The sequence below is a fragment of the Enoplosus armatus genome, chromosome 7, assembly GCF_043641665.1.
Source record: "Enoplosus armatus isolate fEnoArm2 chromosome 7, fEnoArm2.hap1, whole genome shotgun sequence".
Taxonomy (NCBI): Eukaryota; Metazoa; Chordata; class Actinopteri; order Centrarchiformes; family Enoplosidae; genus Enoplosus; species Enoplosus armatus.
Window position 1 is genome coordinate 5,640,928 of NC_092186.1, and position 21,881 is coordinate 5,662,808.

The window sequence follows — 21,881 nt, forward strand, 5'->3', positions numbered from 1 at the left end:
AGTGTTTGGACGTGAATAATAATACTCATGCTGAACAAATCATGTTGTCAACCTCCAGGCAGGGAGGGGCTGACAAAAGACGCCATCCAGTTGCACCATGGGAAATGTAGGAACCTGGCTCTATGTTCTTGATGCACACCAGGGACTAAAAGGTCTCCCAAACTTTATGGAAGTGCAATTCAAAAAAGCCAGAGTGCCCCTTAAAAGACCTGCTTCCTGCTCATCATGACACACACACTCTTCGTAAAGAATACAGTAAGAATAAAATGAGCCAAGAAATGTGCAGTTATGTATTTATGTTGAGGTTGTTAACGGGGTAAGTGTGAAACAGAAGACAAACAGGAACTGCAGTTCTTAAGAATACACACACAAATAAAAAAAAAAGAGAAAACATCTCTGGATCTCTGGAAAGTGAAAATGTCCTAAACGTGGTAATAAAGGCACTATTAGCTCGACCTCCGGCCCCGTCTCTTTCTGCTGGAAATGACCGTGTGATGAAGTCACTCTTGTCATTCTCTGGTAAACCCTGTACTCAAAACATTCATCCTCCTGCTCCAGCTGTGGTCCTTTCATAGGCTGACACAGCAGCTGTTAGTTATATCAAAAAATGCACATCGCTATCTCTGTGGTAAAATACTGATGTGTTAAAACACGTCTACAAAGTGAGAACATCTCAGCGGGATAAAAAAAAAATTACTAGTCACGCACCGAAGGATGCTATGGTCCAATCTATGTTCATTTGCTACCATTTGGTCCAGAACAGAGTATGTACAGATGCAGCTCAGATGTCTGTGTTTGTCGTAACACTTTTTATCCTCTGTAACTTGTAAACGTGAATTTGTGCATCTAAAATGTAGAAAAAACTGAACGAGCTTTCTGAGCTTATTTCCTCAGTAGAAAGAAACACTTTATAATATGGTTTTAAACTTGAACACAAAACTTGATAAATCAAAGGCTGCTTGTGTTTCGAGATGTATCACATTCAGTAACTATTTCACCCGGCTCTGGGCTTGAATTCTTTCTCACCGTTCATCCATTTGAAGTTTTCCTAACAGCTGCACCAGCAATAAAGAAAAAAAAAACAGACACATTCCTTGTGGAGATTCCCGTTACAGCCTGAAAGGGATTGTCTGTACCGTAACAGCGTCGAAATCTAAATCCCAGAAAAAGCATTGGAGCGTTCACCTTGCAGTTGTATCTGTTCCTCCCAGTGTAAATGACTTCTAATGGAGTCCTTATAAAGTCTGTGTGCTGCCGTCGTCACTCTGGCGACCCGTCTAGTTCACTTTGGGGTAGATCTTTTCATAGAAGAAGCTCTGAGCCAGGACATAAAGTTCTCCGTCCTTTTCCCTGACGGCGTGGGCACGCACAAACTGAAACTGTTCCAGCGCAAACTCATAAAACTCGTTTTCGATTTTCCAGATGTCAGACTGCTGCAGCTTGGAGATTGTCTCTTTGGTGGGGGGCTTCTTTTCGGTGGTCTTCCGCAGATGGGACTTCTTTCCTGGAGCGAACGTAAGAAGGATTAATGAGCGTCGATGATTTCACGAGCTACAGAGCTCACTTATGGACGCCACAAACAGGAAAACACATTAAACAAAAACGTTTGAGCAGCGAGGTTGACCGCGAGGCGATGTGTGCCGTGTCTGTACCTGTTCTGTAGAGATCTGTGGCTCCCTTGAAGAAGCGGGGTAGTGCTGCCTCCAGGATCATGATGAAGTCCTCCAGCTCCTCAGTTACTCCAACTAGCAGATACTCGTTCACCAGGTTGTACTTGGCCTGTTCCAGAGCCCATCTACTGCCCGCATTCCTGTACACAGAACAGCACATACAACATTATCAATACATCTGAGATCAGTCAGTTAAAGCAGCTATAATCGTTATTTTCATAATAACAATGTATGTGTCGAATGACATGCGGAGTGGACGTGGAAGGGGGCGCTCGTAGTGGTGAACTTAGAGACTTATCACCTCAATCTGCAGCTTTTGGTTCACTCTGTGTTGTTTTCGGGCACAGCAGGCAGCCGTTTACAGGGAACAAGTGAGCTTACCAGATCATCTCTGCTTGAGGCTAGCAGCACAAGGCTACATTAGCTGCTACTGGCATAACACAACCGAATCTCTGACTGAAGTGTTGGCCATCGAGAATCGAGTTGTGGGTAATGTAGGTATCAGGCTGGAGAACTGTTTTAAAGGTGACAAACTAAGAAATTCAAAGCTCATTTACACTTGACAACTACCGAGCTACCTGCTGGGTACCTGTCTGAAAGTGACACGAGTCGTTACCTATGTTGTTTACGTAGATTAAGTCCTGCCACTCTGTTGGTCTCTCATGAACAACAAAAACACACAAACATCAAAACTGATAAGTGTTTCTTCTTCCACAAAACCAAACGTAAATGTGCAGACAGACATGGATCTTGACATCAACAGCCACCTGCTTCAACCTTTACTTGCTGCAACTTAATTGTGCAAGTTATTGTTAAAAAAAAGAGTGTCTCTTGCAATTGCAAACATTTCCTGTGATTGTGTTCTGTTTCTGACGAGGCTGGTGCAGCACACTCACCAGCACTCCGAATGGTGGCCGCAGAAGAAGGGGATCTGCAGCCAGAGTTTCTCGGGAGCACAGTCGGACCCCCCTGACGACACACACTCATCAAAGGTCTGAAAGACAGCAGAAACACTTGCTATCATACATGTACGTGCGGGCCCTGAAACTAAAGATTTATTTTGATAAAATAAAAGACCTTTTTGTCCCCTTGTTTCCTTCGTCGAAGACCAGGTCTGTAGTCGTCTCCAAAGCGTAGGAAGTAGTAGTACGACACGAGGCGCTCTATGGGGTCCCTCACCACATTTATGTACATCGGCTTACCCTTCGCCCCATATCTAAACAAAAAGAAAGGGGTTGATAAAAGAACAAAAGTTCTTATTTGCACTGAACACTTGAGGACTAGACCATGAAGCTGACACATTTCTGCCCCTAATTAATAGTGTTTATTGCACTAAAGAATCTGCCAGTTAACAGGGTCTCTCTCGCTCACTGACGGACACTTACACTATTAGGATAATTACCTGCGATCACTGGAGTGATAGTGTCAGGGGAGATAAGGACAACAATGCTATTAATCAACACTAAAGCACACGTTAGCAATCAATACATGACCTTCCTTTATCTACTGTGCTAACTGTTTGTAACTAATCTGGATATTAAAAGGTATTACAGGAAATGAGGGGCTTTACTTTGAGAAGTCCAGATAAGCTACATGGCCGTGGTAGAAGCCGGGCTTCATCTCTCTCCACGAGGTGACATTCCTGACGAAGCGCACCTGTAGCCAGAGATAATGGAAACTAATTATGGAGCGGCAGGGAAACTCCAGGAAATGGAAAAAAACACTGGGACAGAGAAGTGAAAAAGGCTGACGACTCAAAGACACTGATTCTTCCCATTTTCACGATTTAAAGGCTGCAGTGAGTCTGTGCAGTCGACACTGTAAGATAGTTGTAGAGAGAATTTATTACAGTAACACACATCCTGCGTGAGCAGCGCGTGTGCATTGCGGCTGCAGCGCAGATTCTGAGTCTACATATATATATATATATATATATATATATATATATATATATATATATATATATATATAACACTTAAAATTGAGTACACACCTCCTAACCTTTTTCTGTCTAAACTAAACATGCTATTATTGATGGCCATTATCAAAGGCAAAGTCAATGTAGAAACACAGAGCTGGCAGCAGCAACGCTGCTGACACCATATGCGTGAGCCACAGCAGTTCAGCGAGGTAGCCGTCACACACAGGCAGAGGTCGGATGTGTGGCCCGGCCATTGTGTTATAACTTCGTAATAACAGGTTGCACACTACAAGTTAGTTAGCTCTACTGAGCAAAAGGTGTAAGCCATTCCTTGTTAACGGAGGACATTCTCCATTGATATTTACACCGGGAGCAAAGTGACACACATCTCTGACACTGGCACCACTTGGTTCATGTGCTGACATGAGCAGAATGTTTTCCAGAGACTTTGCTAATGTTTATAATATTCATGGCCTTATTCATGTGTGATACAGCCACCCTCACCTTGGTAAAAAACATCAAAGTACCACAAAAGGGATCAACAAATGACTATTGAATTATTAACAAAGACAAACGCATATGTTACATGTCAGCTAGTTCACACATGAAAGCATACATTTCTTTCTCCTTTTTAATTGAACAGTAGATGAATGTAGTTTGGTGGCCTACATGGTGTTCAAAGAGAGATTTTTGTTAGAAAATCTAACAGAAGCTATAAAAGTTGGGTAGAGCAAAAACAGGATTCACAGGAAAAGAGTGGGAGACATGGAAACTACACCCTTCAAAATATGGTGGACATGTTTCAACAGCTCTATGATGTCTCACGTACAAGCACATATTTAATCATTAACATCAAACGCAACCAATTTTTTGACAGCACACCACCTCCATTTATTACTATTATCACTATTATCTTTGACACACACTCTGCGGGTTTGTAAAAATATGACAAAGTCAAACATGTTCACCAGTTTTGGCTAAGCTAGATGCTATTACTGGACACAAATTTGAACGTCCCTGTTGTAAAAGGAGTTCTGACGTGCCAACAGACTGATTCTTTCCCCTCGGCAGCCTGTTGTGAGACGGCAGACAGGATATTACCTTGGCAATAGCAGCCAAAAATAACAGCATAGCTTTGAGGCATTAACACTATGCTGCACTGACAACATAAATGCACCCAATGAAGCCTCACATGTTCGCTGCAGTTTTTAAAACATTACCAACTAACAATATACAAACAATAGTCTCCTGGTGTGGTTCTACCACCAAGCCTGTGGTAACTGCCAACTTTGATTCCTGTAAACAGATCTCTAACCAAAATATCAAACATTCTGCATTATGCTAGTTGTGAAAACAAGCATGCTGAAGAGATGCTACGTCTCTGCCAATTGACTTCTGTTTCTCCGTCTTCTGTCCGTCTACAGTGCAGCCATTAAGTACAGGACGGTCGTGTGTTTATCATTGTGTTGTCTCTCTACAGTAGCACTTTGGATTTCAAATGACAATAAGTGTGGAGGTTAAAGTGTTGATTTTCAGCTTTAAGAAAGACTGGAGGCACAAACCGCAGACACTGCATGAACAAGGCTGCAGTTCATTCAATGTTGAAGCTAAAATCCATCCATCGATCTGTAATCTACGACTGAAAACTTGACCTTCAGTGAATTATAGTCTCCTCTCTGGGAAACTTCTCGTACACAAACACCTCTGAAACCCCATATACTATAGCTTTCTTTGCCGACCATGTAGCCTTCAAGAAATTGCTTGAAATATTGTTTGATAGAACTTAGGAAAACTATGAAACTGCCACCCTTTTATCTTGTATATTCTTCCACACAACTCACTGACAGAACGATAAGCAGATAGTCGGAACATTACAGAAATAGACTTCACTGGTGAAGTTCGCCATTGCACAGATGTGAGGTGAGGCTGTTAGTAAGAGCTATGCTCAAAGCCTCCACATATTTTTCCGAGTATTAAAAGCACATTCATGTGAAAATGTTTCATGTTACAACACAGAGCGACTCTGGCCACAACAATGGCCTATTTTTAAATTCCAGACTTTCAGTTGTGATGATCAAAGTGCCCACAAGCCTATCATAAGCGGAGCATCTGTTGTGCCAACAAAGGACTCTTCTATCTTTGCATCTTTGTTATAATAAGTACAGTGTTATTAGTATTATGACAGAAATATGCTTATGTGAGAAGTGGAGTCAAGTTTCTGTCTAGCAGCTGTTATGGACTGGACCTCTGTATAAAAAGTGAAGTATTTGCAGTTAAAGTAAAATAGTTTAAATGCTGTAATAAATTCTAACCTTTCATATTCTGAAGGGGATTTTGACATCTTGTTTTAGTTTGCGACACTGCATCTAAATACAATAATGGTCTCACCTGGTCTTGTAAAGACATGACAGGGTTGTTTTTGGTCGTGTTGATGTGCAGGACGTGGAAGCGATTCTTCCCACACAGGTCGTAGGCGATGTTAGTGAAGGATGTGCTGGCTGTCTTGGGCACCCTGTTGTAGATGATGACCATGTCGTCTTTCTCTGCCAGCGGGGACAGTGCCCGCCCAGCGTCTTCGCTGCGACGCTGCTCCACTTCGGCCACCTCGTGTCTGGCGATGGTACGTTCTGTGCGGGCAGACAACATGATATGCACCATTAACAATCAAACATAAATACCTTTGAAAAGACTGTCAAATATAGGACAACTTGATTGTTTGTGTCAAGCTGTTTCTAAACTGAATCAAGTTTAGAAACCATTACACACATCTCCAATGTATACAATTATGGACTGGCTGGCTGCTGCCTGGATTTTAATGAGCCAAAAGCTAGTTGATGCTTGTTGTTATTCTCATGTTGCAGCACACACAGCAGGTGTGAGGCCACCAACGCAGCACGAGGACAAAGACAAAAGGTACATCTATTGTAAAAATGAGCAAACAGTTTTAAAATTAAGGCCAGCGAGGCTTGTTAGCATGCCTTAATTAAGGAAAACAACATAGACCTTCAAAACACAATAACGGCGAAACAAGTAATTAAGCTTTTCATGATAATATTGACAGGAGGCTTAATTAAAAGTGTTTTCTCCCACTTCTTTTCTCCATTGCAATGTTAATTAAAGCCAATTACAGGAATGGCCTTGTGAGTATCTCTTGGACCGGCTGTGTGTCGCTCAATGTAATGCAGACATCCTGCTGCCTGGGCGGCCCCTCTGTGTCTGACACCATGAGGAGAGAAGAGCCATGTGTCTGCAGGATGTTTGTTAGTCTGCATTTGGCAGATGGATGGTGTCTTGGCCCTTGTAATTTCCCAATTCTGAAAGAGGCATTATGCAGTAAATGTCCAGGCAGTTAGTTCCTGCTAACTATTTTAGGATTAAATGCGTACATTTTATACTCTAAAAGTACATTACAGTGCTGTATTATAATGCAATCTCCTGTCTCTTACCAGCCAACATTAAATTAGTGTCAGACTCTCGCGGGCCTGGGCGATAAAACAACAGTGATATGTACCGAGGATAGAAGGTCATATCAATAGTTATCGATCTACGGAAATGAAACAATTTATTGTGATACATTTTTCAGCTATAATCGCCCAGCACTACACTCTCATACCCTTTTTTCTGTGTCATCCAGTGACATATGCATCGACAAACCTCACGTTCAACTTGATTTGACTAAAGTATGACACGTGTTCAGTTACAAAATGAGACTTTTTTTTCTTCTATCCAATTCTAACAAGCACTGCTACACAGTATGCCAACCATTAGCTGATTTTTCAAATGAATCAAATTAGAGTGGACACGCTATGGCTGCCAATGACAGTTCAGGTCCAGTGCTCTCATTTCTAGACCTGTCCTGGTTTTCACAAGTGTCCGCCTCAGTCTATTAAACCTGCTTGTATCACAGATGTGGAGCGGAACGGCTGGCTGTCTCATAAGGGACCAGCCAGCAAACGCCCCATGATATTCATTTACAGGGTAGAAGCAAAATTCACTGAAAGTAAATTTGGCCACAAGTAAATAATTCCCTACTTTCCAGTCCACTTAAAGACATTTGAGATGTATAGTAATTCCTAAACACTACCAGTCTGCTGTACAGGAGGTGACCAAACTCACTGCAATACAGTGGGCTTGAAATGGACTTATCGCATATTTGTCAAGAATTTCAAGTCTGAACATAACATATACATTCACTTTTTGCAGAACAATGTATTGTACAGCAAAGAGCGATTATTTTTATACTTTTATTCTAAAAGTGAACATTTGCTCTCTGACTTCACTGCTTTGCATGCTGTACAGTAAACGGTCTGCTGCTTGATCAACAAGAATTTGTGCTACAATGTGACCTCATTTCATGACAGCTTTGATTGTAAATGACATGAATAATAAATTAGACACATTTAGTCTTTTGGGTGCTTTCACTTCTTTAGAAAACTGATCCATCTGCCCTCCATGATAAGTTGGAGTAGGGGAGACTGCCGATGAGGAGAAAAAACGATATTATTCATGTTTAAAATATATGGAAGAATGTCATTTTGACTTTTCTAACAACTGCAATACCAAAAAGTTGTTAGTCAAAAGTTGTTGCAGATTTTTACAAAAACATTAAACAAAGTTGGTTTCAAAATATGTGTTTCTTCAACAAAATGAACTAAATGTTTTGTGTAAAAATTGTTAATGAGCAATTCCTTCATATGCTCCAAACTAAATGTAACTGGTATATTATTAGACTTTCGATGAATAATTATATAATAATTTATGCTTAAAAAGACTGGAACCACCTTTGTTTTGGTCTTACCGAGTTTGGCTCTCGACTCCTCCAGTTTCTGGATCTGGTTCTCAATAAAGAGCATCACCACTCCAAATGCCAAAACAGCCAAAAGCTGGAACTTGGGCGGCATCATGATCCTTAAGAGCCCCATCAAACAACCAGATGAATCATTCCGCAGATACAACTGAACAGACCCGCTGCTAACGACTAATCCAGCAAAGCAGCTGCGGACTAACGTTAACTAACCTGAACTGATTCACTTCAAGCTAATTAAAATAAATGTAGCTCGTTGACGTTAGCTATTTAGCTCTATTAGCTGATACTCGACCATAGTACTGGACAGCCGTCCTACAGCGTTAACTCAGACAACACAGATATGTGTTAGCCAAACTAACTAACATTAGCTAGCTTCTCCGCTAACTATCAGTATAAAGCCACGTAAAGCTCATGCTAACGTCATCTTCACAACTCAACACGGTAACGTTAGTCACTCCGCATTTTTAATTCGGGCTTGCTTTGTTTTAACCCGCCGACAGCATGCAGAGTCCACGAAGCTTCTTCCATTTAAATGTGACTTGAGGCTGGAGGGAAAGAAATCGTCCAAAGCGACTCCAAACTACGGACTTATGCACAGCAGAGTCCAGAAGCTTGTTGCAGCAAGTAGCATCACTGGAGGGTAGCTTCTTCTTCTTCTTCTTCTTCTTCTTCTTCTTCTTCTGCCTCTTCTGCTTCTTCTTCGTGTTTACTGGAGGATCACAAACCAATGTTAGATGTATACGCCACCTACTGGACCGGATTGTGTACCACGGCAGTAAATGGTTAAAAAAAAAAGTATAAAGAAAAGAAATATCCCAGTGTTAGCTCACTTTTAATCTTCTAATGTCCTTTGATCTATCACCTGCTCTCTGCAGTTTTTTTTTAAGCTCCATTGCCTCTTTAATCTTATCTCACATCTCCGTCTCTATAGCTATTAAAATGCAGAACATGCTCTCGCTCTTCCCGGTACATTACACCACTGACACAGATTTGAAGGTCTCTTTCCAATTAAATACAGTGTGGCGTGAAACGTGCCAAAGCCCTAAATAATTATGTTTGTATTAAGTCATTCAGGTGAAAAAAAGCACAGTCTATGGTGGTCAGCAGGGATGAAGAATAGAATAAATTACAGATGTAACCTTGCTTCTTGGAATTTCAGTGATTTCAGTTCAGTTAAATGTGTAAAAGTTTAGATCAAGCAACTTGAATGCAGTTTCGGCAAACATTTTACAGAAATAACTGACAGTGAGGAGTTTCGTCTTATAATAGAGCTGCTCCAAACATCAAATGTCCAATCACAGCGCAGACCAGTAACAGGAAGAAGAGAAGTCTGAACTCGACGATCTACGCCGCTGATTACAGGCACGTTATTCTCAAACAAGTTTGCTTCCTCATCTGCTGTGAAGAGAGAAGTGTGTTGAGATACCCATCAGAAAATTGGAGATATATCAGGTAACCATCCCTTCTTAATTTCTGTTTTTTTGACAGCCTCTGCTTTACGAACACAACTAGGTCAAACAGTACAAGAGGTCATCGGAGTCTGAAACCAGTTGGAAGTAGAAATTGTTCTGACAGAGAAACCTGTCAGAACATGTCTCTCTCTGGCCATACAGCCAATGGAAAGAGAGTATCTTTAAGAAAACCATCAAGTGATCCATTACAAATGTACAACAAAGTACATTTACATAAATTACACAAATGTGAAGTATCAGGAGTTTACTTGTTTACTCCCATTTCATGACGCGTTATGCTTCTACTAAATATTATACTTTTTACTCCATTACATTTATCTGACAGCTATAGTCACTAGCTACTTTACAAATTAAGATTTTACATACAAAACATATGAAGGACCTTTTAAAATATGATGCATTGTAAAGAAATTACAAACTACCAAACAGTTTGTAAAATTTGAGGTTAAACAATTGGTCGAATAATTAGTCAATAAGTCAATTATCAAAATAAAGACTGTTTTTGGTTATATATATATATATATTAGATATACTTTATAAACTCACAGGGAGCAGGGAGTACTTTTACTTTTGGTATATTTTTCCTGATGATACTTTTTATTTAAGAAACATTTTCAATGCTGGGCTTTTACAAATGACAAAGTACGTACATTTGACTTCTCCACATGAAGCAGAACCATCACTTTATCTGAGTGTGTTGTGACGTGTTCAGGCTTCTCATTTCCCCTTTAGATACAATTCAAGCCCTCTCACACATGGACAACAACAATCCAGTCAGTGTGTTGTCTTCATTTTTTCTGCACAATATGCAGTATTACAGTGTGCAGACAGTAGAATGGACAAATCCGTCTATTAGTGTGAGACATACACCTGCGTCGCTTCAAATATGTCATTATCATTACCTGCTGGTTCACCTTGACGTTTAGGTTTATTGGACGTCGCATGGAATCATTATTAGCCAGAAATCTAAAATTGAATGGGATTTGACATGAGATCCTCTTCTGTACTGTCACAGTGTTGCCTGGCAGAAGTCAGACTCATTCTCCTAAAAAGCTGCAGACTTGAAGGGAAAATATAGTGTTTGAAAGGCCAAGACTGACTATTGCACTGACCGACTCTCCTGCTTTTTGACCACAAAGACTTAAAAGTTTTGAATTCTGACAACACTGTACTTCTTTCTCCTCCGATTCTCTTAAATGCTGTTACCGAAGAGATTCATTGTGGCTAAGCTTGACGCGGCATGTCCTAGCCTCCACCCACAGCTGCCCAGCTCCATTGTTTCTCTACTTATACCTTCAGGGTCTGTTCTGCACAGCTGTTGTCTGAGCTCGAGGCATCTTCCGTCGACAGCAGCACCTATAAGTGTAGCTCCACTCTGATCCTGTGTCTCTTGAACTTGTCCCTCGCTGCTGCTAAGACCTGTTACTTTGCTATTGGAGATCCTGTAAGAACTGAGAGAGACTGAGGCAAAGTTAATATGCTAAAGAACAGCGGCTCTTTATCGTTGTATCTGTTGCATAAGTGACATATACTGTTACAACAAAACATTGTAACGCTGCTTACTGAGACAATATGTGCTGGAAGTAATTATATGGTTATGTCTAGGGCAAAACAAAGAAAGGAACAGGACCAAAAGTCCAGTGAATTCACGTATAGTGCGAGTACTTACACATTTTCTTCTTTCTTATTAAACTGTTAGCTACAGTCCACAGACAATGCATCTAAGTCCAACTTTAAGGACAGTTTGGATTTACAGCTAATTTGCAACTTGTAATTTACAGGTTTACTAACACTTTTCATGTTAAGGTTAAAATCATCATCTTGTCAGTTATTTGGGGCTAATGTGGTGAGTGGTGTTGATTGGCAGGCTCCAAAGTTTAGGTAAGTAAACTAAAAAAGTAACCTAAATATATTTTATTGGAGTAGAGAGATGTATTTAATTTTGCACTGATATCTCAAGGAGGTTGAGAAGATCGACACAAAGTCAAAGCGGGTGATCTGTAAAGAAGGAGCATAGTGAAAAGATGAAGTATGGGAGTTGGGGATCTGATGCTTCTCAGGACTTCACTGTCTCACATGTCCCACTTCACCAACAGAGCAGTGATGCATTTCTCAGCCAATAGGTGGTGCCAGAGTTCCAAGGATGAGGACGTATCAGTTGGAGCCACATGGTCCAACCTTCATCTGAGTAAACTGGAACTAAAAGTCACTTCAGCATGTTTCTGCAATGAAAACATATCATGCTGTTGGATGACCTTTTCTCACCACCTTCCAAAACATAATTATAAAAAGGAGGGGAAAAGCAATTATTACTGCGAGACCAGGAACGACAGGCTATTCGATGGTTTGATGATCACTTGAACGACAGTAGCCACCATTTTGGACCACCAAAACAACTGCTTTTGTTTTTTAGACGAGAAAGTCACATTTCTGAACTGTCAACTGTGTGACATAACACATGGACACAAAATACATTTACTTAATAACAGGTTTAGGTTCAAGAAACATGACACACGTAACACCAGGTAGTTATAATCAAACATTTCGTATCCACAATCTGTGATGCATATGAAAATATCTAAAGGACTGTTATTTGCAGTTGACAATCCCCATCTGCCCTCACCTGAACTCAGCCCATGAGCCAGAGACAGGAGATATTAGAGTGTATTCACTGCAGGCCAAGTCAGGCCTCTCCCAACATGGAAGACACTAAGCAGAAAAGGAGCTTAAAAAGGTTTGTCACATTGTCTTAATGCAGAGCCATTACTTTGCTACAATTTAATTAAAACAATTAATGACTCACTTTCAGTGTGATTAAATGTTACCACCTACTTAGTACTTCCATTAATTGTATCATCAAGAAATGTGATTTCATGCAAATCATCTAAACCCTTTTCTGCCGGTTCCCTGGGAAATAAAGACATATCCCAAAGGAGTAAGGAGGAGAAACTGCGTTGCCTCGGTATCAAAGACCCGTCACACATACACACAGAGCACAGCGTCTGACCAATGAACAAAGTCTATCTGAGGGGAACCGTTTACTTTATTCAATTACCCTGAAACCATGTGATAATTATTTTATCTATCATATGGCGCTGGAGGGCTGGAGATAACAGGTAACTACCATGGATAAACTGATGACCTCTGCATTTTCTATTGATAACACTAATAGGATAAACAACAACACAATAATCAATATGGTTATTTGTTTCAGATGTTTTGATCTGCTCATTTATGACAGGATACGCACAAATTAGATTAACCTTTTCTGGTGAACAGTGGAAGTAATTTCATTAGCGCTCCCACATTTCTTTCATGTATGAAACTTTTCCACTTAAATACATTCTTTAATTAAATTCTGAAAAAGTCTGTGTATGTATATCTTCCCCAAGTTATATTGTTTTTTTGTTTTTCTTTAGGTGTAACTCTATATAAGTGCAATCCCACCTGTAAAAACATATGACACAACATAAGTTAGTGTGTTAAATCTTCAGTAAAGACTTTAATAATGTAATTGTAAAAGTATGACTTTTTTTATTCCATATATACATACACGGTCAAATACATGGACAAACATGCGTGACACTGATTAAGCTAACCTAACCAACATTTAGGCTAACGTTTAGGCTGAAATATGCTGTAATTTGATCTACACTGGGTTCAATTTTGTGTAATTTCACAAATGTTTACATCATTATTAAACTGAATTTTGATCAAGTGTCAGGTAATGAGTCGACCGTATATTAAGTCTCTTCCTCTCCAATTTAAACGCGTCATAAATTAGCAAGCTAATGTTACTTCTGCTGTTGGTTAAGTTAGCTACACAACAGATACACCTGGTAGCTACTGGGAGTTAGCATTTAGTAACAACTAATCTCTAGATGAGAAATAGAAAGTGTGACCCTTTTTCATTTAGTGATGCATAAATCTCCACTTAGTTCAAACTTGAGTTATAACTGAACTAAGTTTGAACTTACAGAATAAACCTCTTTATTATTTTGTTACATGCTTCTGGTGATGACTTTTGAATTAGACAAAATAAGAATCACACACGTTTCGTTTTTTTTTTATTTGGCACAAAAACAAAATAAATGACACAATACGAATGACAAAACAGCATTTGAAAATTAGAAATATATGTTATTTTAAAAAACATTTTTAAAAAAATACCATAAATGTTTAGTGGTTCTGCCAAATTAAAGTAGAGAGAAATTCAAAAAATAACCACTCTTCCCATAAATGCAGGCAAAAAACCCCAAAACAAGTGAAAAAACTCATGGATCATCACAGAGCAGCAGAATATAAAGGAGAGGTATCTATAGGAGTGAAATGAATCTAAACGTAGTCAAATCTCTGGTTGGACTGCCTTCCCTCCATGCTCTGGGCTTTGTAGGAGTCATTGTAGGCTGGACGGGGTCTGGTGTCAGACTTGTAGATGGTGTGTTGAGAGGCGGCTTTGTAGGCCATCCCGTCGTACCTGAAGAATATCAGAAAATAACCAACTTTGAATTAAGAACAGAACATAAAGAGTCTGAAGTCTTTTAAGCTGCTGGAGTGAATTATAACACCCAGACTCACACAGATATCCCACCACTCATGTGAATATTGAAATAATCAAAAAACAATATGAGTGAAAACATATTACAAGGAATGGAAGGTGTGGAAGTGTGACCAGAAGAAAGACATATATGGACTTCTGTGTATCGTTTTGCATGCAGCCTCGTAAGCATTTGCAACTTTGCATTATATATGCAGAGAAAGAAACACACCAAAGGGCTTGCATTTACATTTTGCTGAGTATGTGTCCTTAAATTTCAAAGGAAGTAAGGTTTTTACTGCCCCACAGCATAAACAAATACGTCCAGGGGTGCTTTGTATTGTTGTTCATCTTTGTCAGAGACCAAGATTTCTGTCTTTAAGTGCTTTCATTTTACAGTGAACATACGATCTGCACTAGCATTTTGCATTTAGTGCCTGCTTACTAGACACTTCTGTGGCATCTCTGCTGTATTTAGCAGCTTACTCATCCCTGTTACTTCAATGTACTGGAGGAGAGAAGTTCAGCCAAAGTTGCTGCCATCCCCACCGGTCCAGTTAAAGGTCAGAAGAGGTCTCAGATTAGCAGTTGCTTCCTTCAGTGACGGGACGTACCGTTGCTTTTGGTCTTCAGCCATTCCACGGCAGGCCAGACACATCATGACGCCTCCAATGACCAAGATGGCTGCGCCGATCCAGCCCACGAAAAGAGCGGGGCCAAAGGTGTACCTGAAAACGAAGAAGACAATGATTACAGGAACACATAGCGAAGTGCTGTAGCAGATAAAACAAGATCTTAATTTAACTCTACCTTGGAGTCAGACCTCCTGTGAGTCCACCAACACTCCCTCCTCCATACATGCTGAACCCACCGTCGGCATATGTGGTGAACCGAAAACTTTGCACGATCAAGTTAGCAAAGGCCGACACCCCAGCGATGCCACAGACCCCTATAATGAAGAAACGATGGAATTAGTGCAAAAATGGTTGAGCTGTGATAACAGAACGAGACATTGTGGACGCAGCATTACCGCACCCGCAAGAAGAAGCATGATCCCGGCCGACAGAGTCATTGTGGCTTTGATGTTGTCCTCCATGTTCCCCATTTTCAAGCACTTCAGAGCAAATACGGCAATCAGGCAGCCGATGGCTCCGAGAACAATGCCAACAATCATCAGGGCCCGGACGGCCTGGAGCAGAGCTGAAAGTCAAAGTTTACACCATTGAGAAGATTTCTCATCACCATCAGTGTAGAGTGGTGGAAAATAACAGAAGTATGTAATGTAACACCAACAAAAGCAGTTCTTGCTTACGGACATACATACATCAATTCTTACACATATATACATATATATCTATAAGAACAACAATGCTAAGGCAAAAGTAAGGTCTTTAGGTCGTTCTTAGATTAACTGGTCAAAACTGGTCAAAATCTCCTAAAATATGTTTTTTTTTTAGCAAATTGACAATAACATTTCACTGATGCACATGTACACCAAGAACATACTATAAAAGAAGCTTAGAGAGCTCAACGCTCATGGCACTGGTTCACAATTAAAGTAAAACAAGAGTAAAGACAAATTGTAGTTGTGTTTTATTCCAGCAGATATAAAAACTCATAAATCAAGGCACCATGTAATAAAACACATTGACCTAAATGCCATCTTTCAATGGCCTGAGATATTGTACCTGTATTATTCTAGACTTAAGCCTTTAAGACCTTATATACAATATGCTCTACACTACATTCAGCTGTTAAGTACAGAGTGTGGAAATGTACTTTACATTGTGTGACACTCCGGTAAAGCTTGTGCTTGCTCAGCTAAGCTTTGGATGTCTCATCAAATTTCCATTTGATTCCGGAGAGACACCATCTTTTCTGCAGTCGACTGCATTTTTTATGCGCGGGGGGGGGGGGGGGGTCTGCCCTAAAATCTCCCAAATATTCTAAAGTACCTTCCAAGGTCCTTTGGAAAATGTTCTCCTTAATCCAACATGTGGAGGAATATTCGATAAACGTCTTTTTCTCTCGAAGTGTAATTCTCTTACCTGGCAGTCCCAGTATGGTAAAATAAGGCCTGCACTGTGTTGCGCCGTACGCTGTCCCCACACACGACTTCCACAACCCAGAATAGGTGTAAACATTTGTCACTACTGTCAAAGAGCGGTCCTGTAAGCTCCACATGTCCATTGCTGTGGCAGCTGATATCAAGAATTGTCCCAACACGGACAACATGAATCCTATTAACTGGATCATTGAGGCCGCCATTTTAGATGTCCCGCTCAAACGAAAGTTAGCGCCAATGTCACGCAGTCATGAAATGGCAGCGTCTGAGCTCCTGCTTATCATTATGTATGCTTCAACAAGGAACAGGTCTTATCAGATGTTTACCTGAAACATTAGTCTTTGTCTAAGTTTCGGGAAGCGGTGGCAATGAGAATTTCCGCCCCTTAGCAACAAAGGGTGTGGTTTGACCTTTCATCATTATTTTGCCATCATTGTACGGAAACAGAAAACTGAAATGGTATACATTATTACATTTTTTTTCCCTTGATGATATAACTTCTTATTTATTTATTTATTTTTACCAATAACAAACCAATATTCTGGTTTAACGCAATAAGTAACTGCATAATAGAACATAAAAAAGACTGTCGATTTGGCATTATAGATCAATTTGGTGATTTTTTGCTTTCAAGAAATTATATATACCAAGATATATACCAAATTACATTATATATATATATATTATTACATATTTTTGTCCATGTTGCTTCTATATTGCTAACAACAAACAAAAGCTTACTTGGCAGTCCCAGAATGGTGAAATATGGTCGGCACTCTGTGAAGCCAGAGCTCTGCCGGACGCATGACCTCCACAGGCCCGAGTACGAGTACACGGCCGTCACAGGGTTGTCAAAGAGGTCCTCCGTCGCCCACTGGTCCATCCCCGTAGCGGCAATTATTCCCGCAACCCCTAACAAACTCAGAAGGAAGCCCATCACCTGGCAGAGTGTGGCTGCCATAGCGCTGTCTTTTCTCAAACCCCCTGGATTCAAAAGCTAACGGCCTCTCCTCAGCACGGCGGCTGCGTGTTTGAATGTGATATCGGCAGGTGTGAAGTCAAGAAGGACTTCACCAATGACCCTGCATGTTTGCACACAACCCAGCCAGGTACAGAAGAGGTTGGGTGGAGCGTATTAGTATCAATGGAACATGATTAAAGTGGGTCGCAAATTCTGGTTGGCAAAAGGTGAACATGATGCGGTTCTCTAACTGCTACATATAAGGAGTCACTAGCTGATTCTCCATGTTTCCAGTCTTTGTGTTAAACTAAACTGACCTGAACTTTCCCAAAATGTTGGGATGTACCTTTAATAAATAATACCCTAAGGGTGTTTTTTCTTTACTTTATTTTTGATTGTTGCTTAATTAGTCATGAATATTTAATGTTTTAGAGAAATACTTTTTTTCAGGGGCTTTACAAAAGCTGTTGTTGCCTGAATATCCTAACTTTAGCTGCCACTCATGTTTCTCTATCCCCTGACATTAGGCATACAGTCTTATTTTTTAATGGTTGACACAATCATGCACTGGTACAGAACACTGTATCCTGTTTACAGTATCTTGGTTGACTCATATCCTCATGATGGGAAGCCTGAATGGGATGGGATGGGCTGGGATGTGGCAACACCAGCCAGGATACTCAGATATGTAAATATTTTCTCCCATTTACAGCTGTTTTTGTGCCGTCTGTCTAATTTGCAAAATTCCAAGGTACCACTCTGAGTATTACACTGCTTTGATCCAGGAGAAGAAAACGTATAGAAACACCCTGAAATGAGGCATTAACATTAGCTTGAAACCACAAATTGTACGCTTTTATTAGCTCATTGGTTTGTTCATGCCATTAACACCTTTGTATGCAACGTCTTGATATATTAGTCATTATTTTAGCGTTATTATGTACAAATTTGCAGCTTAAATTAAATTGTTTAGTTTTTGAAGCACAACATTTATATGTTGAGTAATAGTCTACAGTATGTCTCAGCCAGGCAGTGTTAAGCGATACTAGATGACACTGTTGTTGGGGTGGGTGCTCTCTCCCCAGCAGCCAGTCAGGCAAAAGTAAATACTGATATGATTGTAGTGAACTGAAACCAAATTTGCGTGTGGCTGATATGTCGAGGAGACACCAGGACTGGATCGAAACTGGGTTGGGGCTTTGCTCCGAGTAAAACACATATATTATTGACATATATAATAAACACACAGAATTGTACCTTTGCGAAACTCAAGAGTCAGTGTCTCAAGACGTGTATAAAAGTTGTGTTGTAGGTTTCAGGTATTTTTCTCACTTCATTTACTGCTCTTTCTTTTTAAACATGAACAACAACAATGTTATTGGACTGTTAATTATAATAAACCAAATGTTTTCAAACCATAATGAAGTTAGACAACGTTTCTGACTGCTGGAGGTAAAAGAGGCATCGCCAGGCACAAATTACTCACTTTTGAACTTTCTCATTTGACGTTAAAGATGCTAATTATCAAATCATTATTTAGTCATTTGACAATTATATGATATGACATGGGAAATATCTATATACCTTAATAGTAACCACGGCTAATTTCTTTTTATTTCACAAAATGTTACCCAAATCTCAGCATTTACCCTCAGTGCTAGTGCTAAATAAATAATTATTGCTGCTATGAGGAAAATCCACATGAGCTAAAGACAAGTGGCAAATAAGGTTAAATAAATATGTTCAACAGCAGACGTGGCCTCTCAGGTCCCTCTTTGCACAGTAACTCAAAGAAAGTATTGTGAAAGTACTTCAAATGGCCCACCCAGTCGAGCAGATACTACTCTCTCTCTCCCACACAGGCGTCCTGATTTGATCACTGTCAATAGAAATAACAGTAGCATGCAGCGTGCTGCGCTAATGATTATTTTTGCTGTCTGCTGTGGAAAGTCATTTGTCCCCCAGCAGGCTGAACCTTAAGCAAACAGCTTTTCCTTTCCATCTGTAGGAGCCACTGTTTACTTATCATGAGCTGCCCTTACAAATATACATTAAAAGAGAAGCTCATAAGATTTATTCATTGTAAAGATGTTTGTTTTGCTGTGAGTAAGACTTTCTGTAAGAAGCAGTAAATCAAAGCTGAGTGGTGTTATACCCCTTAACAAGTAGCAGCCTGCCGGTGGGCCAGAAATTTAGTTTCAATTTTAAATGTGAATTTTGGGGAATCAACATATAGTAGTAGTAGTAGTATAGTAAGTATAGTAGTAAGATTTTGATGGTCATAAAAAACACAGTTTGAATATTTCTCTCAGTGTAAACATCATACAGTGTAGCTGATACAGAATCAGACAATATGGAAGATCATTTTAACAATCCTATATAAATTAAATGTATTGTTTTTGTGGCCACTTGATGGCGGCGCAACAAGCTGTAAACACAGCACTGACATATTATCATCTTGTAAAAACAATATGGTGAACGTGTTTGCAGACAGTTGCCTATTTACACGTCAAGCAGACCATTTGGAGTCGTGTTTGTCTCCAAACGAATGAGTCCAACATTCACTCTCCTTTTAGATCTGTTTACTGAGTGTCTGAGTTTCTCCCAGAGGGAAATATCTGTGAGACTTTGACAGACTGGTACGGCCTGCAAGGCAAAGGTCACGTGACCAACGCAGGTTGAAGGGCTAGCATGACTGCTAGCACCCTTATCTGCTGACAGGCTTACTGCAGGCTGACGAGCTATTATTAGAATGTTATTTTACAGATCACACTGTGACGCTGTGAGTTTGACGACGTTGTTCTTAAGGTGTGTTCAGACTGAAGGAGAGGCGAACGTGTCAATCCATCCAGTAGTTGTTGACTGACTCGCTAGATGTAGGCTGTTGGTATAAGACTGCCATTCTCCTCCCCTTCCGCTATCTGCGTGTTACCGTTTTGCAAAGGCACCGTTGCTACGTCCTGGACTTAGCACCGCCCGAGACGATTGTGATTGGTTTAAAGAAATACAAACAAGCCAGAGCGCTTTTTTCCCCTATCCCAGAAGTGTGGCGATAGATCTGGCTAGGAGACTAGGACCAAGGTGGACCAACAACCCGATGCGTCAACTGACCAACCTAGAACAACCTTTTTTTTTAGTATGGCTAAAAATAATGATAAAAGCAGCTTTAAAGCTAATTCAGTGGAAACAAAAGGGGAAAACAGAATCTTAAAGGGTTAAAAGTTGATAGTGAGCCCTCCTTGATACCATATAGCAGGGCATGTAGCATAATATGCCGTCATTTTCTCTGACTTTGGTAAAAAAAAGTTTGGGTGACAGACCTTGAAAGAAAATTTCCACACCAACTTCTATTTTGAACTCCAGTCAAGAGCTCCATTACCACTCAGGCTACAATAAGAAAACACTAGAAAGAGATGTGCTGAAATGATGAAAGGCTGTCTTGGAAAATGGTAGAAAAATGGCCCATTTACTTTCTTCCACCTTTTGGGTGTCTAAATGGATTTTTATTCAGTAATCAGTGCACTGCTGCCTGGTGGACACTAGAGGGCAGAGTGAGTGCAGCGAACACAGCCGGCTGTCGCAGCGGGAAGCAAACTTGCTGGGAGTGTGATAAGAAGGCCTTTCACGTTACGAGGCCCGGAGTAAATGTGTTATTTCTCTGAGGGCATCAGGAAGTTCTGCAAAAATATGAGCAGGTCAGAAGGAGGACAATCAGGATTTCAGTATTTCCTTTTGTGCATGAGGGTGCACATGACAGGAATCAGTATGAATTAAAACTGTTATAGCACGTGGTTAAAAAAACAAAACAGAAAATGCGAGCCAGAAGGCAGGCTGAGTGATCTGGTTGTGGTAAAACGAGTCACTGTCAGTTCCCACTTCAAACCTCCAAACAATGAACACAACCTGGAAGCCAACAAGACGAGCGCACCCCCCCCTCCATCCCACAAATCTGCTACATTTGAAGAATGAGAGAAAACTTCAAAAATCCCTGAGCAATTAACCAATCACAGTCCAGCAGGACAGTGTGACAGAGTGCACACATCATTGGTCGACAGGCTCGCATCCGTTATGCTTTCAGAGGGGCGAGATCTAAATTAGAGAGCCAATTAACTCTGCTAATAGCCCTCTCCTATTTAATCTGGAAGACAATGGGGATTGAAGAAGAAGCTTTTACAATATCCTCTTTCTGCCACGATTCTGAGGGTCTGCGTTTGCCTCCTTGTTTTCACTTCAATTAGCCCAGTGCTTTCTATGATTAAGTACCTATAATTATTTTTCAATTAAGGCTTTGATCTGGTGTGTACTGTATACAGCTCCTTAGCGTGCGTGGAAGAATAAGGATGAAACAGTAAATTTGTTCCCTTCTGTGTTGTGTTGATGAGGGTGCAAGTGAGATTAAGCTCGCAGAGCTGCTGGGAGAGCTGCTGCCGCCGCCACAGAAATGTTTT

The 21,881-nt window shown here is 40.4% G+C and overlaps 2 protein-coding genes across 2 annotated transcripts; both read right to left on the bottom strand.

The window, feature by feature from the left end:
• Positions 1-276: 276 nt before the first annotated feature.
• LOC139287632 (heparan sulfate 2-O-sulfotransferase 1-like) lies at positions 277-8,674 on the bottom strand. The gene is made up of 7 exons (XM_070908775.1): positions 8,390-8,674; positions 5,980-6,218; positions 3,241-3,326; positions 2,748-2,886; positions 2,567-2,664; positions 1,653-1,810; positions 277-1,504 (listed from the first exon to the last, which is right to left on the bottom strand). The coding sequence occupies exons 1-7, from the start codon at positions 8,511-8,513 to the stop codon at positions 1,278-1,280; spliced, it is 1,071 nt and encodes a 356-aa protein (XP_070764876.1). The 5' UTR covers positions 8,514-8,674; the 3' UTR covers positions 277-1,277.
• A 5,531-nt stretch (positions 8,675-14,205) lies between these two features.
• Positions 14,206-17,433, bottom strand: LOC139288102 (claudin-18-like). The gene is made up of 5 exons (XM_070909356.1): positions 17,214-17,433; positions 15,443-15,607; positions 15,218-15,356; positions 15,022-15,135; positions 14,206-14,347 (listed from the first exon to the last, which is right to left on the bottom strand). The coding sequence occupies exons 1-5, from the start codon at positions 17,431-17,433 to the stop codon at positions 14,206-14,208; spliced, it is 780 nt and encodes a 259-aa protein (XP_070765457.1).
• Positions 17,434-21,881: the final 4,448 nt, after the last annotated feature.

Bases quoted from the DNA above. Each gene is read 5' to 3' on its own strand.
- LOC139288102 (XM_070909356.1), bottom strand. From the start codon at position 17,433: ATGGCAGCCACACTCTGCCAGGTGATGGGCTTCCTTCTGAGTTTGTTA. The intron at 15,357-15,442 runs GTGCGGTAATGC...TCTTCATTATAG, and splicing joins GATCATGCTTCTTCTTGCGG to GGGTCTGTGGCATCGCTGGG. The intron at 14,348-15,021 runs GTACGTCCCGTC...GATATTCTTCAG, and splicing joins GCTGAAGACCAAAAGCAACG to GTACGACGGGATGGCCTACA.
- LOC139287632 (XM_070908775.1), bottom strand. From the start codon at position 8,513: ATGGGGCTCTTAAGGATCATGATGCCGCCCAAGTTCCAGCTTTTGGCT. The intron at 2,887-3,240 runs GTAAAGCCCCTC...CTTTTTGTTTAG, and splicing joins GCTTATCTGGACTTCTCAAA to ATATGGGGCGAAGGGTAAGC. The intron at 2,665-2,747 runs GTCTTTTATTTT...GCTGTCTTTCAG, and splicing joins GGAAACAAGGGGACAAAAAG to ACCTTTGATGAGTGTGTGTC.